Consider the following 25437-nt stretch of genomic DNA (forward strand, 5'->3'; position numbering starts at 1 on the left):
CCAAACCATTTTAACTATGTTGCACAACAGAGGGTCCTGTGTGTGGATTTGTTGGTTGCATTGCGATATGAGCACCGTAGAGCTACTTAGCTTTTCCATAGGTCTACAGAGTTGGTACTCAGGATGATCAATCTATGTCCAAAATAAAGTTCAGACACCAAGTTTCAAGTCATTTGGTCTATTTTTGTGCAAAAGGGAAGCACTTGAAGTTTCAAAAAGCCGATAAGTTGAAGGCCCGCCCATCGAAAAGTACAGGTCCGATCGACACTGAAACGAAGCCTTTCCGTTCATCCCGGGCCATCAATCAATATACTAAAAAATCTGACTTCCACGACTTTAAAAAAAACAATCTGCTTCAGACTGGTCAGTTCTATCAGAGGGTGTTAGAGTGTAAGGCCTTACAGGCTCTTGACTTTGAGTTCTGAAACAGGCAATTAAGAAAAGTAAAACACTTGCAGGGTTTACTGCTTCACATTCGCGTATAGGGATCCCATTACATCCTCCGTGCTGATTTTTAGGTCTCTGGGGTCACAGGGAGCTACGCAGAGTTAATTTTTTCTCCTGGACTAAGAAATACCAAATTGTGGATCACAAGAATTTATGGAGAGGATTGACTGTTCATTATCTAAAGACAAAGGACTGATTTACTTTTGATAAACACTGAAAAGGGACATTACATGTGATATTGATTGAGGTGTGATATTTCATGTATATTGTTGGCATATATTTGTGTTGCTGGAATAGGTCCAATCATTTATATTGAAGCTGAAGAGAATTTATTTTCTATTTTATTTGTATTCTTTTTTAATGCTTGTGTCACTACAATGAGTAACATAGACAAGATATACAATTATCTAAATGCACAAATTAAACTTTTAGGGGCCAACCCACCACCCAATACCTCACCAACTCTGCCAGTACAATTCAAAGTGCAAATAAAAGAGAACTGAGCATACCCAATTAAATAAACAAGAGCTAACTGTTAAATTCTCATGATAATTGTATAAGAGGATAAAAACACATTCTAATAATGACAAGATGGCATTCAATCACATAAAAAGTTCATATATTATAAACCCAAGTTCATGATTGTAACAGTGGAGGCAGTAATATGCAGTTCAGCATCTACACTGCCGGAATTCAAGAAGAAGAAGTTCACACACACAATTTCCATAACCAGCCTGCTGGGGACATTGCATACACACTGCAATACCATGCTTGGCCTCTGGGGTTGCTATAGAGCACACACAAAGTCATAAAAAACCACCTCCATGGGGACTTCTTAGGAAACCTGACCAGCCATATTGAAAAGTCATTTCCTATTCATTGGAGTGGATAACACCGTGGGGACCTTGATTTTGTCCCCACAGTGTTTCATGGTCCCCATGGTGTGAGTGTGTATTCAGGTCAATGTCCCCACCAGGATAGATAAACAAACACACACACACACACACACACACACACACACACACACACACACACACACACACACACACACACACACACACACACACACACCTGTTTGAGGGGGATGGTCTGGCTTGAACAAACAGAGAAAGAAAGACACACAGACAGACAGACACAGACAGACACAGAAAGACAGATACAGACAGACAGACAGACAGACAGAGACGGACAGATAGACAGACAGACAGACAGACAGACGGACGGACAGACACACACACCTTAGGGTGGTTAACACAAATCACACTGAAGGGGGAATCACTAATACTGTTGAAAATTCTGCATTAGAGCTTTCTATGCTTCAGGTACCTACCAGTCTCTCCACAGTTATTAATATAGCATTTGAGTGGATTTGTGGGAGGGAAAATCCTTTCTCTGGCACTTCTCAGAAGCCAGACATCTCAATTAAACCTCTTCTTCTCTTCTAATGTTTTTCCACCTGAAGCACCTGATCCAGATTTCATTATCATCCTCTGGCTTGGATCAGAGTGTTCTCAGGAAACGAAAACACTGCCAATTAACTAGGTCACAGCGTTCCTGTTGTGGTGGCACCGGCATGGCTGATGTGAGCACTCTTCTAAATATTAATTAATCATAAAGCCAACTGTCTAAAAGATATATACTGTATATATATATATGCCATTTAGCTTTTATCCAAAACAACTTACATAACTGTGAGTGCATGCATTTTTCAGTATACCAAACGGTCCCAGCGGGAATCGAACCCACAACATCAGCGTTGTTACGCTCTGCCACGCTCTACCAACTGAGCCACAGAGGACCAAAGAGAGCCCTTATCTACCGCATGATCGGAGATCATGCACGTGCACATTCCCAGGCGTTGGCCTCTGTGTGTGTCATGGTGGTGTGGCATGGCTTGGGCCAGGGAGGCAGGGAGGCCAGGGAGGCAGGGAGGCAGGGAGGCAGGGGTGTGATCCAGAGCTGGAAGAGGATAGGTTTAACATCTAGTGGGGGGCAGGTGGAGATGGAGTGGACCCCTCTGTGCTTTCTTGCTCCCAATAAAGGATAGGCTGATTATGTCCAATACATAACTAAGTAGGGCACACACGTGCACATGTACTACATGTACACACACACACACACACACACACACACACACACACACACACAGAGACACACACACACACACACACACACACACACACACACACACACACACACACACACAGTTACTACAGTATTTGCTGCTCTATGAACCAGTGTCATAACTCTGTATTTCTGCTACACAGAGCATGTCAAAGCGAGACGTTGGATCTATCATTTAGTGGCTCCAACTAAAGAGAACGTCTCTACGAATACGAACTGCAAAAATAATGCCTCTCTCTAGTCAGATTCCCTTTCTCTCCCTGCAGCTCTGAGGCAGTTTGTGATGTTGAGAGGCTTCCACTGAAGGAGGACAAGTTATCTCTACTCTACTATATTATTTCAGATGGAAAAGTTGCATAATAGAATATGATACATCCACTTTCGGATCTTGTAAACCCACGTAACTCGCAAGCTTGTTAGATTCCCTAAAATGCCAGTCAACGGCACTATGAACTATGAACAGTACAATACGTTCTGTAGCAGAACAGTAGGAGTACACTCACTCTTTCTCTCTCTCTCCCTCTCTCTCTCTCTCTCTCCCTCCCTCTCTCTCTCTCTCTCCCTCTCTCCCTCTCTCTCTCTCCCCCCCTCTCCCTCCCTCCCTCCCTCTCCCTCTCTCTCTCTCTCTCTCTCTCTCTCTTACTCTCCCCCTGGCTCTCTCCCTCTCTCTCCCTCTCTCTCTCCCTCTCTCTCTCTCTCCCCCTCCCCTCTCCCCCTCTCCCCCTCTCCCTCCCTCCCTCCCTCTCCCTCTCTCTCTCTCTCCCTCTCTCCCTCTCTCTCTCTCTCCCACACACTGGTATGAGAATGCTGAGTATCTAGCCCTTAAGTGTTTCAGCGCCCCAATAAGCCACTGCTGTACGTCTAAGAGATTCATGTTACGAGAGAGCTGGACTAGACAATAACACAGAGAGAGCCACATAAACGTCTCTCCGAAGATCTGGGGGATAACTGTGATTTAGAGGAGGGTGTCAGCGAGAGAGAGAGGGGGTTTTAGAACCAGATAAAGTTAAAGCACTGCACGTCTGTAAAAAAAAAAAAAAAAAGGAGTTTGAGGTAGTGAGGTTACCTGGGCAGGGCACAGTGCAGGGCTCCTCCAGAGTGATCTGTCGATCTCCGTCCACAGAAGGTTCCAGGTCCCCACAGAGCTCATCGTCCACCTCGTTGCTCTCTCCCTGGGCCGAGCCGTCGGACACGAAGCAAGACACGTTCCTGAAGCGCAGGCCCTCGCCACACCGCGCCCCCTGTTGGACGACAGAGAGAGAACAGCACCGGGTTAAGCACATCCTCGACAGCCATTTCATCTCTCTCTTTCTCTCACTCTGTCTCTCGCTGGCCAGATTTCCACTATACACTCACACAGAGATGGCTGCTGCGCACACAACGTCCAACTGTTAAGAGTTCAGAGAGTTTCGGTGAGTTTTTTGTCAGGGCCCCCATGCCCATTGATTTTTTTTATGTTTGTTTTTTTGTCAAAAGCAGAGCAACTCGTTGGTGCAGTAGGGCTGCTGATGAGCTACCGTACACTGTCAAGAATCCAGGCTGGAGGAGAAACAGCAGAGAACAAAGGAGTGTCAACACTCCCTGCCTCGGAAAATCCAGAGGCATGTCAAAAATAAAGCTGCTTCTGGCAACAAAAGAGAGAGAGAGAGAGAGAGAGAGAGAGAGAGAGAGAGAGAGAGAGAGAGAGAGAGAGAGAGAGAGAGAGAGAGAGGGGGGGAGAGAGAGAAAACCCTGGCCTTGTCTTAGACCTTTTCTCTTTAATTTTAAGTGTGTCAGGCAGATGACAGGAGAGGAAGAAGGGAACAGAAGGAGAGGAGAGTAGAGGAGAGAAAGGGGAGGAGAGGAGAGGTGGGGAGAGAGAAGCAGGAGGTCTGGGGTTTCATTCTCCAGGATGATGGAAGACCAGTATATGATTTCTTCATAAAAGAAGAAGAAGAAAAAACAAATGGAAAAACCCCAATAACGAGAAAGTGTGAAATGTGAAATAACAATGTGTTGGGGGGAAATGGAGGAGAGGAGACGAGAGGTGGAGAAAGGAGGGAAGGAGGGGTGGGGGGTGGGGAATGGACTAGCACAGAGAGATAGACGGCTCCACATTGTAGTGTGCAGCGCAGCTCACAGGCAGTAAGGTTGTGGTGTGTTCTACATTTACATTTACATTTTTGGCATTTAGCAGACGCCTTATTCCAAAGCGACTTACAATCAATACATTTGACTAAGCAAGTGAATCATCAATCCACCAGTCGTAGCAGGAAGATTAATCCAGCTCAGGCCCGGGGCCATTGGCAGTCTCTGTGATAGAAGAAAAAAACCTTCTTCTATCACCTTCTTCTTCTAAACCTAGACTTTTTGGGTTCTCACCTCAGACTTGCAGTCAGACCAGGGGCTGTAGCGCCAGCGGTAACAGGGCCTCACGGGACACGGCTTCCGCTGCTCCAACTGAGGGGGGCACAGACGTCCGTCCCCCTGGGACGCCTGGAGCACTGTCCTCCTGCGCCACAGATTCCCTGGAGAGGACGAGGAGAGGAAGAGGAGGAGGAAGAAGAAGAGGAAAGAGAGTTGGTTCATCACAGAGGACGCGCAGGGTGGTATTCAATCCCAAAACCCGGAAACAGGGATCCAGTTCTCAGTATAAACAAGGTTTCTAGCATAAAAAAACGACATCCCACTTATCAATAGCATAGCATATCAATTTAAGCATGCTTTCAGGAAAAACTTTTTTTTTGTTGTTGATTTATACCATCGATGACATGGAGATTAGATAACTTTGTTAAAGGTTGGGATGATGGGTCTTATAAGTGTTTTAGTACAAAGTAGGGTCTTATAGTAACAGAATCATATTGCCCCCAGATATACTTCATCATCTATATGACTCATACACTCGGCATATTGAGTTCCACCAGAATCTTCTATGGCGCTTTGAGGCGCGTTGCTGTAAAATATCACATTACATCAAACTCAGGTAACTTCATTTCTCGAGAAGAGGGCTGGCTGGTGTGTGACCTAAATTCCTCTCAAGGCACTCACACTTCCTCTCTCTCTCTCTCTCTCTCTCTCTCTCTCTCTCTCTCTCTCTCTCTCTCTCTCTCTCTCTCTCTTTCTGTCTGTCTCTCACTCTCTGTCTTCTTCTCTCTCTCTCCCTCTCCCCCGGCCCCTCTTTCCTCTCTTCATGAGATATAGTTTCCGTGGTTCCGCTGTCCTCCAAATGTCTTAATCTCGGGGTACGATTTTAGAACCGAATTCCGACGCCCATAGCCATGTTGAATATTCATATTATTCTGTTGTTTTAAAATTGAATAAGAGTACCCTGCGTTTTAGGTGAGCAGCCTCAGGGATGGGGGGGGGGCGGGGGGGGTGGTGTACTTGATATGACATTACATTTACATTTACATTGTTTTTTTGGGGTGAGGAGGTCTTTAGGAGGGACAATTAAGATGTAGCCTGAAGAGATGGATCTTCAATCTACGGCGGAAGATAGGTAGCGACTCTGAAATAATTACTGTAGACTGAATCTCATGTGCGACGCACACTCCTGCCGTGAACTCAACTCAACCCAAAAATATTTAATACATTCAGTGAGAGAGTACCATGTCGAAAACCACCATGGAAAATAAACTAGGTCTTGAAAATGATAAGCAACAATTAAAAAAGTCCTGTGAGACAGTTATACTCCGATAGAAACCCCATTCTTGAAAAACAAGACAATACGGCATGGCACTACTGTAGCTAAAGGTCATATACAGTGCACAAAAAACGAACCCCCCCCCCCCCCAGTTTCCCTTGCGCTCCTGCTACGAGGACCGTATCAATGGAGGCTGGTGAAGGTGTGTTTGATAGCATTCCTCATTCCATTCCATGCATTACAATAAGCCCGCCCTCTCATTTCTGCCTATCACCAGCCTTCCCGTGGACAGCACACTTGGTATCTCAGCCATTAGCTTCTCAGTATGTTCATCTGATAGAACAACCGTAAAGGGCAACTTCATCCATCCCCATAACGGTCCTGAGCCATTCATCCGAACCCTGTATTTACTTCCATCCAAAGGTCAGGCCGCCTCACAAGCGCAATTACTTCCTCCAGTCACTTCACTGTGGTTGATCGTATCAATTCTGAGATTCCGCTTCATCTAATAAATGTCCCTCCTCTGCATTCACTCCTACACTAAAGTCGTTAATATTATCTCCAGTGCTGGTCTTCTAAGACTAGCTGCAAATAGGGCCTAGGAGGCTCCGCTTAATGTGGAACACGATCAGAACCGGTCCCTGGGTCCTGTGTGGCCCGCAGCGAGTGCGAGAGCTCACAGCCTCCCCGTTCATCTTCAGTTGAACCCTTTGTGACGCCCGGCCTGACGAGAGCCTGATTCAATAGCCTCTGTGTCTGGGAGAAGACAAAAAAAGCACAAGCCAAAATCAAGTCGCAAAAATGCTTTTAATCAGCACTCTGGGTTTTCTGCTATTCCCTCACGAGCGCTTTGATCAGCGGATGTTTGTGGCGCGTGAAGAGACGTAGCCGGCGTGTGGCGTGTCCATGGTAACGCTTGTCTCTCTCTCCGATGTGATTCTGCATGCTCCACTGCTCTGTTTCTCTCTCTCAGCAGGGGGGATGGCGGGGGGGGGTGCGTTGGTGGTGGGATTGGGGTGAGCGGTGGGTGACCGGGTGGACCGGTGGGTAGAGGGAAGCCGGTGCCAGCTGTCGCCGTCAGTGTTTGGCCGGGGAACACACGTTGCCGTGATTATCTATGCACGCAGGGTTGAAAACGACCAGGAAGCTAGCTCTCTGTTTCTACGCCGCCTGAACAACACAGTAACCATTCCAGGTGTCTTTGTTTCCTTCGAGAGAGACAAAAAAAACAGCAACAGCAACAACAACAACCCCTAAACAAATGTCTATTCCTGTCTCAGGAACAGCAATTAGCTACTGTAAGTAAACGTGTCCTTGCAGCCAACAGGCAGAATAAAGCTATATAGGAAGGATCAAAAGAACAGTTTTTTCTCATTTTATGGTTTGCCATGGTTTGTTCCTTGTAACCTGTGGAGAAAAAAACCCTCTCACCTGGGGACAGATTTAGGTTACCACAATAGCTAAAGCCTGCATGGGTCTCATATCTGGGGGGGATTGTGTTTGCTTTGGCTGCTAGGGGCGTGCCGAGGCTCTCTAGGACTCCTGCAGTGGAGAAGGGTCCCAGAGGCCCAGAGCACACAGCCGTAATGGAGCGCCAGTCAATCGTCTGATCCTATGGAATTACACACGAGGACATCATTATCCCCGTCCCCTCCTCCTCTGTTGGTTTAAGGCTATCACACACAAATCGTTTTTCTCGCGTCATAAAGAAAAACAAAAAAACGTTCCCAGCTTTCAGACGTTATTACCCTGACCTGAGTTTTTTTCTCTTTCTCTCTCTCTCTTCTCTCTCTCTCTCTCTCTCTCTCTCTCTCTCTCTCTCTCTTCTCTGTGTCTCTCCCTCCCCCTCTCTTTCTCTTTCTCTCTCTCACACACTCTCTCTCTCTCTGTCTCTTTGTCTCTCTCTCTCTCACACACACACAGTCTCCCTATCTCTCTCTCTCTCTCTTACACACTCTCTCTCTTCCTCTCTATCTCTCTCTCTCACACACACTCTCTCTCTCTCTCTCTCTCTCTGCCAGGCTGCTGAGGGCAAAGCGGCAGCACTGAGGAATGAGTCATACTGTTTTCAGTGTTCCATGCTGTACATTCACATACAGTATTCACCATACAGCGGCCATACAGAGGCTGCAGTGTGTCTGTCTGAATGGATGGATGGACGGATGTATATGAAGACAGGAATGGACCACTGGGTTTTTGTCTCAGGTTCTCATTTCGAGTTGAGCAATAACCCTTGCATGTTCACACACATTCATACACCAATGGCGGCAAGCTACCATGCAAGGCGCCGGCCCGCTCATTGGGAGCAATTTGGGGTTCAGTGTCTCGCCCCAAGGACACCTCGACACGTGGACAGGAGGAGCCGGGGATCGAACCGCCGACCTTGCGATCATTCGACGCCGGCTCTACCTCCTGAGCCACAGCCGCCCCCCCTGATCTGTCTTTGGGTCGTCACTTCGGGGAAACGGGTACGTGCCGGAGAGACGCGAGAGCCACACACCGTACCTGCTAGTCCACAGCTGTGGGTGCAGTCGGACCAAGGCGACCAATCAGACATCTGGCAGTTGACGGGGCATTCCACCACGCAGGAAGCGTTCATCTGCCACTTCCTCTCCAGGCCCAGCTGGTGAAGAGAACAGGATGAGTTGAGTGGATTGAGCTGACCGGGCTCTTTCTCAGACAAAGCCAATCTATCTCAGCGATTGACTAACGAGGTCTGGAAACCGTGAGATCAGATGACACACACACACACACACACATACACACACACACACACACACACACAAACACGCGCATACACACACACATACACAGACACACCCCCACACACACACACACACACACACACAGACACACACACAGACACACACAGACACACACACACTCACATACACACACACGCATACGCACACACACACACACGCACGCACACACACGCCCACACACACACAGACACACACACACACACACACACACACACACCTCTTCACAGAACTTGAGGTCGACAGACTTCCCGTCGCTGCGGACACAGTCCAGCATGCGTGTCTTGATGCCGTTCCCACACACGGCCCTCTCGCTGAGCTGACACGTGCTCCAATCTGAAGGACGAAAAAGGGAGAAAAAAAAGCGACACAAAAAAAAGCGTCAAGAAAAAATAGATAATAAAAAGGAAAAAAACTCAATGAGTTTTCCAATCTCTACACCCTTCTTTCCCCAGAGTGCACTTCATTCATCTCGGTTGATTTTTTATTCCCCCCCCCGCCGTAAATGTCACGGAAGAAAATTGAGGTTATGCGTGTTTATCACCTCCGATATGTTCTGTCAATTCTATTATACAGGACGTGGTAATAATGTCAGTCAGCGGATGTCAGTCGCCCGACCTGTGATGTTGTAGGAGTGGTGGAAGCAGTTGCTGTTGCGTTTACAAGCCTCCGTCTCTGTGGTGTCCGGACACTGCTTCCCCTCTCCTGGCTGACGGAGGGGGACCGCCATCCTCGTCCTGCTGCTGTTCCCGTCGCAGGGCTGTGGATAAGGGAAGCGGAGAGAACAGTCAGGAGACACATTCACTCACATGCCCCTGGGGGGGGTGTTGTAAAATGCATTTAGGAGATGAACCGCAATCCAAAGTGACGTTTCTGTTACCGTCTTACCAGCAAATCGAACATGTTTTTTTTTCTTCCCTTTCTTCAATGAAGATGGTACATTACACCATTACACCATCTCTTCCCTCTCCTGTCCATTTTTCGGAGCTGCCTCCGTGCCATAATGACCTTCCTTTCCCCTCCTCCACCACCGCCACCAGATAAACCAGTCTGCTCCTTGTGTCACACTACTTGGAGAGCTTTTCTTCTCTGCCTCTACAGGGACATATTCCATATCCATGGTAATTAACTTTCCCAACAGATCCATGGCAGATTGCCTGGGAATTGCAGGAGGAGTGAGAGTGTGACCCCCCCCCCCCACACACACACACACACGTCTCCATCCCCCACCCACCCTTCCACTAGAGATTCTCTCATAATGCCTCCTTTTACACAGACCTTGGCCACAGCATGCTATTTAGAGCGGCGTGAGCTCATCTCCCCTGCTGAAAATCACCCCTATCCACCCTTCTCTCCACCCACTACCCCCCCGCCACCCCCCTCTCTCCCCATCTTCATTTCCCACCAGGGTAAATCACAGTAACCGCTCGGCCAGAGAATCACACATGGCGAATGGCATCGTTTAAAATGCTGAGAGCCCAGTGTGAGCCGCCCGACGGTGTGAGGGCGTGCTGTGAATGGAGTTTCTCACGATGGGGAAAAGGCTCAGACAGGTGGAACGGAGAGCGGACATTTAGATTGACCTGTTCTGAACCAGCGAGTGTTAAAGGTGTGAAACACTGTAGCCGGAATGTTCCAGAGGAGTTCTGTCAGGGTTCCAGCGATGAGTTAACCCTTACTTACTATTCTTGCTTTGAGTGTTTTTCAGGGATACTGCCGTACAGTTTGTTCAAGTTCAATTTCCTGGCTGGTGATGCTCAATATTCATTCATTCTTTCACGTGTTATGGTCTAGTATTACAAAACGTTTAATCTAGATCAGAATGATCAGGAATATTTTTGTTGCTACCCAGGATCAGATCTATCTGGCAGACTTGCAGTATAGTCGTATAGGGGAAATCAGCCACCTCGATTAGATTAAACATTTCGAAATACTGATGCTGGGATAGAAGAATAAGACAGCTGCGGTTACCAGAGGGCATTTGCTCCAGGTTCCCCAGTCAGACAGAACACAGTCCTCAGGGCAGGGCAGGCGGCTGTCCCTGGCCCCTAGGGGCATGTCCTCTGGGTCACACAGGTAGTCCTCCACCTGGTCTGACGGCCCGTCGATGGTGTTCTGCATACACCTAGACACAGGATGGACATAGACTTACACTTAACTCAACACAGCCCTTTTTACAGCTACATACACCTAGACACAGGATGGACATAGACTTACACTAAACTCAACACAGCCCTTTTTACAGCTACTGTAGTCATCATCTCATACTAATATACTACATTGTCACCCCTATAGCTGTGCAATAGGCATACCATTGAGCGTGTTGTTACATAGTGTAGTCATTTGGTGATTGCATGGTAGATGGAGTTGAACGGTTTGTGTTTTTACACAAGTGGACTAAGGAGCAGTTCTTATTCCACTTTGGTAATAAAACAAAACACTCAAGTCCATTACAATGACACCGCAAAGCAATTATTAATGTACTCTGTAACAGCATGTTAATACAACATTGTTACTAGAGTAATTACAGAGGTACTACACAATTCATAGCAGCAACATAGTGTAACGTGAATCATTCATTATTGGCTGTTGGCTGTATGTAGGAGCTTCTGAACGATAGCAGCCCACCCCTGTGCATTTTGCACAGACTGTATAGTCTTCTACAGATAGGCCTATTTGTGTATATCGGTGTGTATGTGTGTGTGTGTGTGTGTGTGTGTGTGTGTGTGTGTGTGTGTGTGTGTGTGCACGCCTGTTGTTGCTGTTATTGTTTTTTATTTTATCTGTTGTATTTCTTTTATGAACTGATGCTGTGGAACAAATTGCCTCTCTGAGGACATTCAAGTATTCTGAATCGGATATCAGAATCGGAAATCTGATCATACCTGACTTTTCTGGTCTGGACGCCTTCGCCACAGTTCTCCTTCAGGTCCAGGTTGCTGACCTTCCACACACTCCAGGGCTCAGCCATCCACACGTACTGCCCACAGTCACTGAGACACGGGACCACCTCATACACCTGTAGACAGGACCCTGACTGTTACCTACTGTATTGTCACAACACCACTCATTCCATGGCAAATGAAATGTATGGCAGTAAATATGTAGTAACACATACTTAAAACAATAAAAAACGATATACAATAATATTTGTTCATGATGTTAGGCAGAAATGCATGCAAAGGTCTTCAATGCTGCCAGAGAAATGATCATTGTTAAACGGTCTATGCTTTGTACTGAAGTACAATCAAATATTAGTCACTGACTGAAATAAACATGCGACAGACACAAACAACGAGAAACAACAAAAACGAACAAAAGCGGTGATGACGGGTCACCCACCTGAGCCTGTAGAGGACATCCAATCCACCGTGCAGCAAGACACAAAAGAAAGAAAGAAAAGACATATATTTAAGAGCTGAAATACAGGATTAGAGTACAAGATACTAGGAGAGCATTTGAATGTCTTTGAAGGGCCACACTCTTTGATCTTCCCTAGCAGGGCCTAACCAAGCTCATGAATAAAACATAGAAACAAGTCCAACACTGAGAAGTTCCTGAATTTATTCAATAGAAAACACCATGGTCCTTGTATTAAGTATTAAATCATATCCAAGTCATTTGGTTAAATATTACATTGAGGATGTCTACAGAGGACTGGGTGAGAACAGAGGGGTGGTGGTGTGAACGCCTCCACTCACCAGGTTGACATGGTCCAGTTTGGGACACGGTCGCCCGCGGTTGTAAGGCCTCTCTCTCAGCCACTTGGAGCGAACTTTGACCCCGCTGCCGCATGACTTGCTGCAGCGCGACCAGTTGGACCATTCGCTGAGCTTGCAGTCCGATGGGCAAGGGATGACGCAAGCCTCCTCAATATACCCTGCAACCAAACAGAACTTGCTTTCAGCACGGTGCCCTCATCTAGTGATTGCAGCTAATAAAAATAAATAAAATGCATTATTATTATTATTATTATTATCATTATTATTATTATTAACATTATTATTATTGTTATTATTGTTATTATTATTATTATTATTATTATTATTATTATACAGTACTATTATACAACACACTGTTAATGAAACTATGAACAGCTCCCGGAGTCTAATCAACATTCCATCTGACACACAAGAGAAGCTACAGTCACATGACCCCAAAAAAACAAGAAAGGATTGTTGATTACAGTGTGTAATGGCCAACATTACACAACATGACACCGTTTACTGGAGTTTGCCAAACACACTGAAACCAGAGAGGGAGAAAGACGGTGAATTGGGCAGGAGGGCAGACTGTTGGGGTGATTTAAAATGCTATGGTTTTCTGGGTCGAGACCGAGAGACTGGTCATGATTTAGTCAGGAGTGCCTCTCCCCGCTTGTTATGTGTATTTATTTGTGCAAGGCAGGGGAGGCAGGTGGACGTAGAGTTCAACCAGCGTAGAGAACCAGCATGGAGAAGTAGCATGGAGAACCAGTGCGGAGAACCAGCGTGGAGAACCAGAACGGCAGTGACACATTTAGGCGAACAAAGAAGAGTATTAACCCAAGCCCCTCGAGATGTCCTGAGTGTTTCCTGGGATCTTTAATCTCTATTAAGGAAGTCAACACAGACAACTCTGTGACCCACTGGGGCAGCATATTACACAAAGACATAGAACCTGAGGATTAGATTGTATAGAAGCGTTTTGTTGCTGATGTTAGGGCCAAACAAAACAGCATAGGACTAAATACAAATGAGATTCTCCATTATGATTCCTTTGTTTTGACATTGGATGGTATGGTTCTAAGAGGCAATTATGCAGTATAAAACGTAATCAAAATGGTTCCAAAAAGGATACGGAAATTATAAGATGGTGAGATCTCAAGAAACAGGTTTGTGTCCTCTACTGTAATCTCCCCCACAAGGGTCATGCCGCCACCACCACCAATAAGAACCTCCCATCTAATAATGGCTTCCAATAATCAGCCATTGAACACTATTAGGGGGGGCTTCCAAGAATCAGCCATTGAACACAATGGGCCCTATTATGCACTTCTTAACTTGCCGTCTTAAGTCTTAATTAAGACGCACCGCCAGGTTAAGACCTACCGCCACCCTTATTATGCGCTTCATACGCGCTACTGCTATTATGCAGGTGTCGATAGGCGCCCACACATAAGACGTAAAACTCCCGTGCATATATTACTCATTGTGGGAGTGTTCATATGTTAATGAAGTGCACTAGGCGCCCCTGCTATTATGCGATCTGACTTTGCTCCTAGCGCTAAGAAGTGGTTTGAAAAGTTCTTAAGTTTAGACTTCATGCACGTTTTGAAACACGAGCGCGCCTCCGCGGTTTGCGCATGCATGTGGGCACACATGAACACGCACATGGCTCCACGGCAAGACGTCAATTACGGTCACAGTATAAATGCTTTATTTCAGAAGGGAGAGGCCAGCGCTGTACAGTATGTTGCCTCCGCATACTGTGCACATACAGTACGAGCATGCCGTGCGTAATATAATGACATCAACATCTGTCATTCCTGCAGTCTTCCAGCGACCCCTCTGTAATACTTCTCAACTCACAAGCGGAGGTATTGCCGTGTTTATTCAGAAAATAATCATGCACGAGCTTGTTACTTTCTTCTGCAGAGAAGCGCTCTGACCTCCTTCTTAGGATTTCCATAATAGCATAGCGCTAATGACTCAACGCAGCCGGTTCTTAAAGGGAATGGCACCTGGCACGCTGATTGGGTTGATTGAGAAGACGCCCAAAACACACCCATGACTAATTTCTTTGCTTAGCCAGGGCTCTACGCTAACCTTTTTCACTAGGAGCACATGTGCTCCTAAATGAAAAATGTTAGGGGCACACAAAGAAATTTAGGAGCACAGTGAAAAATGTAATTATAACACATTTTTATTAGTGATTTTGCAATTTTTGCACCAAAATCACACATTGGCCCATGCCTACAGCCCTACTAGACGCAGAGTTGATGGCATTGTATTATGGTAACTAGCTGTGTCAAGTTCTCCTGGTTAGCAGCATGTTCATTCATTCATCCATGTCATGCCTGTCAGCTAGCAGCTAGCAGCCCAGCCAGGCTTTAGGGCTAGGTCTGTCAGCTAGCAGCCCAGCCAGGCCATGCAGAGGTCTGTCTCCATGCTGCCCACCTCCCTGCTGCTGGGTCAGGCTACATCAGTCACACACGGTGGCCAGACAACTCCACATCTAGGGGTATTAAACTACCCCACATCCAGATGACCAGTCCCCAGCCCCATGCTGCCCGGGGTGGTGACATGTGGAGGTGGCCAGCCCAGCACGGTGCCTCTGCGGCGGCTAGCTGTTAGCACACCACCATCCCCGGGGGTCCCACCTCTCTGCCACACTCAAGTACAACATGTTGCATTTTCATGCCATTAGGCAACTTGCTTCCTAGGGTTTCCTAGGATTAGAGATGCATTTGGACTTCTGGAGTACCTCCACTACTTTCAATGGGTTCTGAAGGTCTGAGAGCTTTCTACTTTCTACCCTGGGTAGTTAACCCTGGTTGTAACCTTGGGTTCAAATCTGGAGTGTGTGGGACCAAATCTGTAGATGTGGTGAGCTAATGAAGCTAATGAAGCTTGAGATGAGAAAAGGGCGCTTGTCTCTTTAAGGCCCAAAAGGGAGTTAGCGATTAGCGATGTTAGCTTAGCGCCAGTTTAACAGAAGTAACTTCACTTTTAACATGACTTCCCGTGGTCGTAGCGGGCTGGCTGACGGCTTAAAATGTGGCCACACGGTTCGCGCAGATTTATTTTTAGAATAAAAAAAAATAAATAAAAAAAATAATAATAATAATAATAATCTGTACTCGCACGTGTGCTCGTGAATTTATTTCTCTAGTCGCACAGATGTATTTTTAGTCGCAAATGCGAGTGAAATGGTCGCACTGTAGAGCCCTGTTAGCGCAGGGTTTTAGGCGCCCACTACCGCACGCATAATAGCAAAGTGGCCTTGACCACGCCTCCACGTCTTAAGTTTAGATCTACCGCCTCGTCTTATTGCTTAAGACTTATGAAGTGCATAATAGGGCCCTATTAGTGTTAGGCCACTGAGGCCACTTCCGTTAGGGTGAACCCATTGATCACTTTCAATCCTTCAAGGCAATCGTCATTAGCTGGTTTAACATGACCAAATCCTGTTAAAGCCCACGCAATGGTCACCATAGGCAACTTTAGAGGTTTACAGTACAGTGGTCTACAGTACGTAGAAATAGGTCTACAGCATTTCTATCTATACTGTACACTCCAATAAATGTTGATGGGAGAGAGTCATGTATGTAGCTACAGTGTATAATAATCATAATCATAATCATAATAATAATACAAACGTTATGATTCAATTTTGACATTTTGACATTAATGATACTAATGATAAGGACACCAGTGTGTGTGGGTCAGAGAACATTTCAAGTCAGCTACACATATTTATTTTCATTTGACAGATATCCTCATCCTGCAAAACAGCCTTATTAGTGTGAAGACACCTCTTCAAAATAAACCTGCAGATAAAGATACAAACAACACAATGTAGAACGGTAACAGTGTGACACTGTCTCCATATAAAAAGACAAACGCTGACTGCATATTTGTCCATGTATAACACATCTTTCCCACGATCTGTATAAACACGCTATAAACATAACCCGCCGTCCTACGCCCGCCTGAGGCGACGCGTCAGTTGCGAACAGCTGACAGCCGCGAAGATATCAGTGTGACGTAGTGTGACGTTAGGGGGGGTGACAATCAGAACAGTAGATGGGTATACTGTAGGTGTTGGGAGAAACAGAACCTGCTGCAGCCCCAGAAATAGCTCGCGGTATCTTGTCACGTTATACGCCATCAACCATAAGCGCCCTGTAACTGTGAGCGAGGCGATGACTCACAAAGAGATGGGTTTTACCCACAACAAACTCAGGCCCACTCATCCTCCCGAGCACTTTGATGTGCGCTGAATTTTTCCAATGACTAATACGCAGAGAAATACGACAGTGCTGTGATTCTTTTTTTGTGTGATTCCTGATTCTGACGTGCGTTGGCGCGTATTCCCGGAATGCTAATGTGGCTCATTACAAGGAGCTTTTGACAGATTTAGGCTGCGAGCGAGGCAGCCAGGCAGAAGGCTCTAGGTTTCCACATTGATTCTCTTCTTATTGAATTTACAATCAGGGGATGATAAAACGACACAATGGGATGAGTGCGTTCCACTCTGACGTCAAACGGGATCGAATGACGCGGAATCAATAGAACATGTATGGAAATGTTGGAATAATGATTCACTTGATTTCGAGAATAATGCTCTCTCTGCGTATTGAATACGGGCGGCAAACAAATTGACGCGAACTCCAAAAACAACAAACACATTTCCAATTTCAATACACGACCGTCTTCAATTAGAGTCTCTGCCTGCCGAGCTTAAAAAGCCAGCTCAGCAGTGCACGTTGGGTAGTGTAGTGTACTATAGTGGATCTAGTGGTTTTAAGAGAGGCCCTACGGGACTCACCGTGGCTGTTGCATCGTGACGTCTCCACCAGGCGGTTGTCCTGGTCGTAACACACCATGGCCTGGTAGTGGTAGCCCATGCCACACTCCTTGGTGTCCCCCTGGCCCTTCATCTCCACACGGCCCCCCTCCGGCAGGATACAGTCAGACCAGTTCCCCACGGGCTGGGCGTTGTATTTGTTACAGGGGCAGTACTGGGTCTCGCTCAGCGGGTAGACCTGGTTGTTCTTACACTGGTCCCGCTTTTTGCTCTTCCCTGGGAGGTAGAGGAGGGAAGCACCGGTAATCCATCAAAAACTGTTACCTCCCTCTCTCTCTCTCCGCAGGTGTGCGGCCCGCATCTATTCGGTTCTGTTCAGTTATTCACAGAAAACATTATTTTCACCATGTTCACTACGTTCACCATCTTTCTCAGCTTTCATATGCTACTACTGGATGTATTTTTCAGTGAAGATAAAGTGGAACATTTATTTATTCTGGTTCCATACAAGTCATTTATAGCAGCACATCTTATCCTGAATAATCCAAGGGCCTTATCCCGTATAATCCTATAGAAAGCCCACTGACCCCCCCCCCCCCCCCGAGGTGAAGGGCACTTAGGCAGTTGACAAACAAATGAGATCTGCTAAACTTATCATGAGGCGATACTATCTCATGGGCTGCAGTGAACCAGGGATGAAGAGTCAGGTAAGGTGAATCCACTCACCCACTAACACCCTCTTGCGGGTCTTCACGCCCACGCAGTCAGAGGTGCAGGACGAGAACTTGGACCAGCTTGAGAGCTGGCAGTCATCCTGGCACGGGAGTTGGCAGTGTTGGGTCAGGGGAGGCATGGAGCTGGCGAACTTGAGGCATGTTCCGATCTCTGCCTGTCCACCGTCCTGCTTTCGGCAGGAGACAGCTTCGGGCAAAAAAGAGAAAATGGAGGTGGTGAGAGATAAGCTTATTTGACCGTTGACCATTCACCATTTAGCTACATAGGTTGTCTAGTTTATCAAGGCAGAGGCAATCTCATTTGCTTAACGCGCTTTGACTTCAGATGCAATTGAGCTAAGCTATCTCGTCACAGAAACAGTGGTCTGGATAGCATTTGAAGAGGTGATTAACTCAATGTTGGCTCCTAATGGGCCCATAGCGGGCTGACGTGCTCCGTCTACTAACAACCTTTAAGTGTGGGAGAATACTGGCAAAAGATGGCACTGAATACTAAAATAGAAATAACTTGTTTGATGTTAACTGGTGTTGGGAAGGTAGACTCACTCACATTCTCACATTCTAAAAAATTCTATTTCTCTCTCGAATTCTTACACACGCAGGAAACACACACACACACACACACACACACACACACACACACACACAGGAAAAGGCATGTGAATGGGTGGGAGCATTGTCAAGCCTTCGACTCTCCACCCAAACAGATCCAGACAGATAGCATTGAGTGAGAAGTATAAGAGCTCTGTATTGAATTGTCTCTCCCTCTGTATTGATAGTCTACAGAGATACTATTACAGGTAATGGTGCCCTAATGTCAAGTGTGAAAATGGAAGTAGAGTCATCTGAATCAGATAATGGCTACTGTCTTTAAGACTAATCGAGATCTTGGCTTGGAATGGAGGAAACTCTCTCCGTCGTCAATTTTCTGCCTCCATTTTGTAAATGGAAGTAATTGCTGCCATGATATAGCAACCCCCGCACAAAGCATCCCCTGGATTCGGTCTGTGCACTGCTGTTTGAACCTAAATCAAAATGATCTACACGGATAGAGCTAGAAAGCTTGGGACGTCTTCTGAGGGGTAATTTAACCTTGCCGTCTTGACACATTTAGAGGGAGATTAGAGTTGCATGGAGCCCAAGGTGCTACTTTGATGCTAGCTCTCCTCTCTCACACCTGGTCCAAGGAGCTGATTTGAGAGGATCCACCTTACTGGCTTTCTAACGATGGCTAGTGGCTACCTTATGTCATCATGTTATGCTGCTGATCGAGCCCTGTTACTTATTCTCTAGGTCTGTTTATATTACCGTTATTGTTATTGTTATAATCATAATCATAATCATAATCATAATCATAATATTGTATTACATTTAGAAAGGGCTTTTCATTATACAAGAATAATCTCAAAGTGCATAAAATACACAAAAAGTGTATGTGCAGTGGTGTGGTGGATCAAAACTAGAACTATTCACCTATGTTTTGCTGTGAGATATTAAGTATGCTCTCAGACAGTAATCTAGCTTCTGTACAGTGTTCTATACTGTAGCTAGCAGCAGATAACAGGTATGAGGTTCTGTACATAGTTCTATACTGTAGCTAGCAGCAGATAACAGGTATGAGGTTCTGTACAGAGTTCTATACTGTAGCTAGCAGCAGATAACAGGTATGAGGTTCTGTACAGAGTTCTATACTGTACCAAGCAGCAGATAACAGGTATGAGGTGTGAGGTGTTTCTGGCGCTGCTCACCTCGAGCCTGCAGGCCCGGTCCACAGGCCTCCTGAGCCCCGGGGCTGTCCTGGCGAACGGACCACGGAACCAGCTGACACCGGCGCCACTTGTGTGTCTTCCACCTGCAACACCAACAACAGGATGGGATTGGAATTGAACAACTAAATACAATCACCAAGCGATGGCATGGGTTGGGACTACTGCAAACTGTGAGCACTACCCCAAAACATGCAGATATCCATAGTCATGTAAGTTGATATAAAGTGATGATTCTGTTATGACATTAGTGGTACTGATGATAAAAAATATAATAATAATAATAATAATATTAATATTTGAATTCAGTCTGGTCAACTGCATGGCATAAACAGAGTTTATGTGCCTATTAGACATTGATTGTATCATCATTTGGACAGATGTTAGTTTCCCATGGTTCCCTATTGAGTGGTGTGTGTGTGGGGTGATGGAGAGTTACCTGAAGCCCAGACAGACAGACAGACAGACAGACAGACAGACAGACAGTAGTGTGGTGTGTGTGGGGTGATGGAGGGTTACCTGTAGCCCAGACAGACAGACAGACAGACAGACAGACAGACAGACATTAGTGTGGTGTGTGTGGGGTGATGGAGGGTTACCTGTAGCCCAGGCAGACAGACAGACAGACAGACAGACAGTAGTGTGGTGTGTGTGGGGTGATGGAGGGTTACCTGTAGCCCAGACAGACAGACAGACAGACAGACAGACAGACAGACAGACAGACAGTAGTGTGGTGTGTGTGGGGTGATGGAGGGTTACCTGTAGCCCAGACAGACAGACAGACAGACAGACAGACAGACAGACAGACAGACAGACAGTAGTGTGGTGTGTGTGGGGTGATGGAGGGTTACCTGTAGCCCAGACAGACAGACGGCGCCTCACAGACAGACAGACAGACAGACAGACAGTAGTGTGGTGTGTGTGGGGTGATGGAGGGTTACCTGTAGCCCAGACAGACAGACAGACAGACAGACAGACAGACAGACAGACAGTAGTGTGGTGTGTGTGGGGTGATGGAGGGTTACCTGTAGCCCAGACAGACAGACAGAGAGACAGACAGACAGACATTAGTGTGGTGTGTGTGGGGTGATGGAGGGTTACCTGTAGCCCAGACAGACAGACAGACAGACAGACAGACAGACAGACAGACAGACAGACAGACAGACAGACAGACAGACAGACAGACATTAGTGTGGTGTGTGTGGGGTGATGGAGGGTTACCTGTAGCCCAGACAGACAGACAGACAGACAGACAGACAGACAGACAGACAGACAGACAGACAGACAGACAGACAGACAGACAGACAGACATTAGTGTGGTGTGTGTGGGGTGATGGAGGGTTACCTGTAGCCCAGACAGACAGACAGACAGACAGACAGACAGACAGACAGACAGACAGACAGACAGTAGTGTGGTGTGTGTGGGGTGATGGAGGGTTACCTGTAGCCCAGACAGACAGACGGCGCCTCACACTCCCTCTCCTGACTCAGCAGCTCAGGACAGTCCTGGCCCCCATTGGCTGGCAGCTGGATGATGAGGCGTTTACGGGACTGTTTCTTTTTTGTGTTACCTTGGAGAAACACAAACCCCCCAAAAATACAGGAATGTGGTTTTCATCCATTTTGATTGAGTGAGTTGTTTATTGAAGTGTCTTACATCCTATCAGATGCCCAACCCTTGTGGGCGTAGAAAACACCATGACTCATCCGTTGTATTTCCACAAACAAATACACAGAGCCGTAACAGACGTCAACAATGTTCTAGTCCAGTGGTAAACGATAATGAATGTGTGCGTAGGATAGGTCTTTGAAAAGTGCCTTTCAAATAACTGCCTTTCAAATAAGAGTCTTTTGTTTGCTGACTGTTTGCAGCGTTTCACCGTTGCAACACAAACAAGCACGGTTCGTTGCCGTCATCTATACTCTCTTGCAAATCTGCTGTTTCACTTGTCCACTTCTGAGGGGGGCCTAATGAAATCAAGTGGGTGTATTGATTGCTCTCTTCTCCTCAGCTCTGTGGTATCCACCCACCTCAGTGGGCGATAGAGGTTATTGCCATTACAGGAAGAACGTACCGTATCTATATCAGTAGCATCATATTACAGTTACCAAATCCTGCTCTACAAAGCTAGAGACCGTTTTATTGTCAGCCGAGGAGGCTACTCTCAGAGTCATTACCATAACAACGGATGCATTTGTAGCTGGTCTTTTTTAAGGTACATGCCACACCGCACATAAGTTAACTGGCTGCCAATTGTAAAACAATACCAGTAGGGATAAGAAAGGAAGATAAAAGGATAGATGAAGGATAGAAGAGAAAGAAAACAGTCCAAAGCTAGTGGTCTCAACAGGATAAATCTGTTAGATGTTTCTGGCAGTGTGTCAATATTTCAAACCACTCCCAGGATTGAACATCACACAAATATCTATCCTAACAAGCAGATTGTTGTGTATGGCAAATTGCTTCAAAATTGCTTCACAATAATCTCTTATTAGAGCACTTGTTCTTGTTCTTTATATAGAACAAGGTTGCCTGGCAACAATGGCATTTCATTGTGTTTACAAGATGTCACAGCTCCGCAACTGAAGGATTGTTTTGACAATAACAATTTCGACAATTCAAGAGCAATCATTTTACGATGGAGCAAATTAGTGTATTGTTATAATAATAACATTAAACACTACAGTATCCGTAGCAGTTGTAATGCATTTTTCAAATGCTGTAAGCACACTGTAAATATTCCCTTGACATCTCTGTGTTTCTGCCATCGACAGCCAACTGTCTGTCTGTATGTGCACCTGATCGTAATGAGAACTACAGAACCTACCTGCTTGGCATGTTGCGGGGCAGGGGGTCCAGTCGCTGTAGGGAGTGACGATGCAGTCTCTCTTACAGGGCAGGAAACAGGGCCTCACGGTCTCTGGGCGCAAGCTCTCGGGACACCTGAAATCACATCATCTAGATGCTCAGACACACACATCCTCTATAGGTGATTTTCAGACACACATACACACATGCACGCACGCGCACACACACACAGACACACACACACACACAGAATCCCTGGGGGATCTGATAGAGATGTGCTGGATTGGCACCAACAGAACCATGCTGGGAGCTTCCCCATGGCTGTCTTTAGTTATTTATCTACACTGCTGTGTGTGTGTGTGTGTGTGTGTGTGTGTGTGTGCGTGTGTGTGTGTGTGTGTGAGTGTGTGTGTGTGTGTGTGTGTGCATGGGTGCGTGGGTGCATCTGTGTGTCCATGCGTGCAAGGCTAGCTGGTTGGGTAGGGGACTGTGTGGCCGATGCCGTGGCCGTTTCATAACCACACCCAGAAGAGATATAAAACACGGATTGTGTTACTTCCATTTCCATTTCCCACATTATTAAAGCGTCATATCTCTATCACATATAACATCATCATGAAGTCATTACCATACCACTGTGCAGCATATCGTTTCATTAATGATTTTATGACTTCATAAGCTGACGTGGAGGCATATTGATATATCCTCCCTCCCGCCTCCGTTGGTGAATATATTTAATGATCACAGCCCATTCAGCCTACTGGGCAGCTGTGTTGACTTCCTGGTTGAAGCCATAACTACTATGGGCTGCCCTCCTCTGTGCTCAGTGTGAGGCACAAGTATAGACCACTGACTAAACTCCTGGATGGGAGGAACCGCAGGAATATATTGGTGCTCATTTCCATACTCAGCATGGTGCCGCGCCTGCCTAGTGTTCCACGGCTGATGCCAAAATAATGCGACTATTCAGAGAAATAAAGAAAGAAATAGATAATTCATTCCAAGCAGAATGCCTTCAGGGGGGGAAGAGACCCAGATGCTTAAAGCAACTGGCCAGGAAATCTCACACCTCAGCCAGACACGGGTAATAATAGAATATCTGACAGACAGACAGACAGACAGACCGACAGACAGACAGAGAGACAGACAGACAGACAGACAGACAGAGAGAGAGACAGAGAGACAGACAGACAGAGAAACAGACAGACAGACAGACAGACAGACAGACAGACAGGGCTTTCCATCGGCACGCGTGCGCACACACACACACACACACACACACACACACACACACAGTGAACCCTTAGTAAACACACAAACACACACACACACACACACAAAAACACACACACACACACACACACACACACACACAATCACACAAAAACACACACACAGACACACACAAACAGAGGGACAAAGCCTGGGCGCTTTGATTTATGCTAAACAGGCTTATGAAGCCCAGTCCCGTGATGACTCGGTTGGAAGAAGAGACAGATGAACGCCCGGGGGGGTGAACATACCGCGGAGCTTTCATAACATCTGCATACGCATCAAACCACATCACCATAAGCACTCATATTTCATTCCCAATCGTTAATTTCAAGTCTATATATCACTTTAGACTAATATCATTACTCATCCGCAGAAATAACATATTCTCATCATCAGCCGATAGCTTTGAGGCTCTGTGGCTGCAGGGGATAAATATAATTTATTGATTATAATTTATTTATTCTTTTATTCATTTAATTCCCCCTCTAATACTTCCTTAAATGAATGAGCTTACTGAAAGGGGACCCATCTCTTCAGGTTACACCTTAACTGCTCCTCCTGAGACATCTACTGTCCCCCAGCACTGCGTCTCCTGAAGACACCCACTTTTCCCCTTTACTGTGTCCCCTAAAACGTCTATTGCCCCCCTTGTACTGTTTCTCTGTTCCTCCAGTGTCTATATAAAATAAAATAAAAGCCTAGGTTTAGAAGAAGGTGATAGAAGAAGGTTTTTCCTTCTATCACAGAGACTGCCAATGGCCCCGGGTCTGAGCTGGATTACTCTTCCTGCTACGACTGGTGGATTGATGATTCACTTGCTTAGTCAAATGTATTGATTGTAAGTTGCTTTGGAATAAATGCTAAATGCCAAAAATGTAAATGTAAATGAAAGGAAGGGAGGGAGGTGGGTGGGTGAGTCGGGTCACTGTGCTTACTTTTTGGGCGGCACCTGTCCCACGTTGACCCGGACGCAGATCACCTTGCGCGTCTGCATGCCCACGGAGCACGAGGCCTCCCCGCCCCCGGCGCCGCCGCGGGCTGCAGGGGAGGAGGCGTTGGCGGAGGGGAGGGACGTGTCCTCGATACACTGTCCCCAGACGCCCGTCTGCCAGTGGTACACGGTGCAGGGGTGGTCGTTGCAGCTCCGCATCTCCTGCAGGGCGCTGCTGTTGGGGCACTGGACACCTCCTGCCGATCACACACACACGGAACACACACACACACACACACACACACACACACGCACGTCAGATGGGGTACTGTGGTGTACCTGATGGAGAAGGAGGACAGGGGAGGGCCGTGGTAGTCTAGTCTGTGCTGTCATTGTGGTTGGCTGTGACTGGGGGCGTTAGACTATTCCATCCCCAAGTTATCGGTACATATGGTT

At 46.5% G+C, this 25437-nt stretch overlaps 1 protein-coding gene across 1 annotated transcript in view; it reads right to left on the reverse strand.

The window, feature by feature from the left end:
- Nucleotides 1-25437, reverse strand: part of thsd7aa (thrombospondin, type I, domain containing 7Aa) — a gene marked incomplete at both ends in the record, with an annotated part of 118040 nt that overhangs the window by 16295 nt on the left and 76308 nt on the right. The window contains 14 exons of the mRNA XM_080527735.1: nt 3638-3812; nt 4933-5078; nt 8699-8816; nt 9176-9291; nt 9574-9715; nt 10927-11080; nt 11841-11992; nt 12657-12835; nt 17488-17742; nt 18193-18387; nt 19949-20052; nt 21408-21537; nt 22786-22910; nt 24986-25238. Coding sequence (XP_080383861.1) covers nt 3638-3812; nt 4933-5078; nt 8699-8816; nt 9176-9291; nt 9574-9715; nt 10927-11080; nt 11841-11992; nt 12657-12835; nt 17488-17742; nt 18193-18387; nt 19949-20052; nt 21408-21537; nt 22786-22910; nt 24986-25238 — 2244 coding nt within the window. The remainder of the gene's footprint in view (nt 1-3637; nt 3813-4932; nt 5079-8698; nt 8817-9175; nt 9292-9573; nt 9716-10926; nt 11081-11840; nt 11993-12656; nt 12836-17487; nt 17743-18192; nt 18388-19948; nt 20053-21407; nt 21538-22785; nt 22911-24985; nt 25239-25437) is intronic.

The sequence above is a fragment of the Nansenia antarctica genome (assembly GCF_963989245.1).
Source record: "Nansenia antarctica genome assembly, chromosome: 3".
Classification (NCBI taxonomy): Eukaryota; Metazoa; Chordata; class Actinopteri; order Argentiniformes; family Microstomatidae; genus Nansenia; species Nansenia antarctica.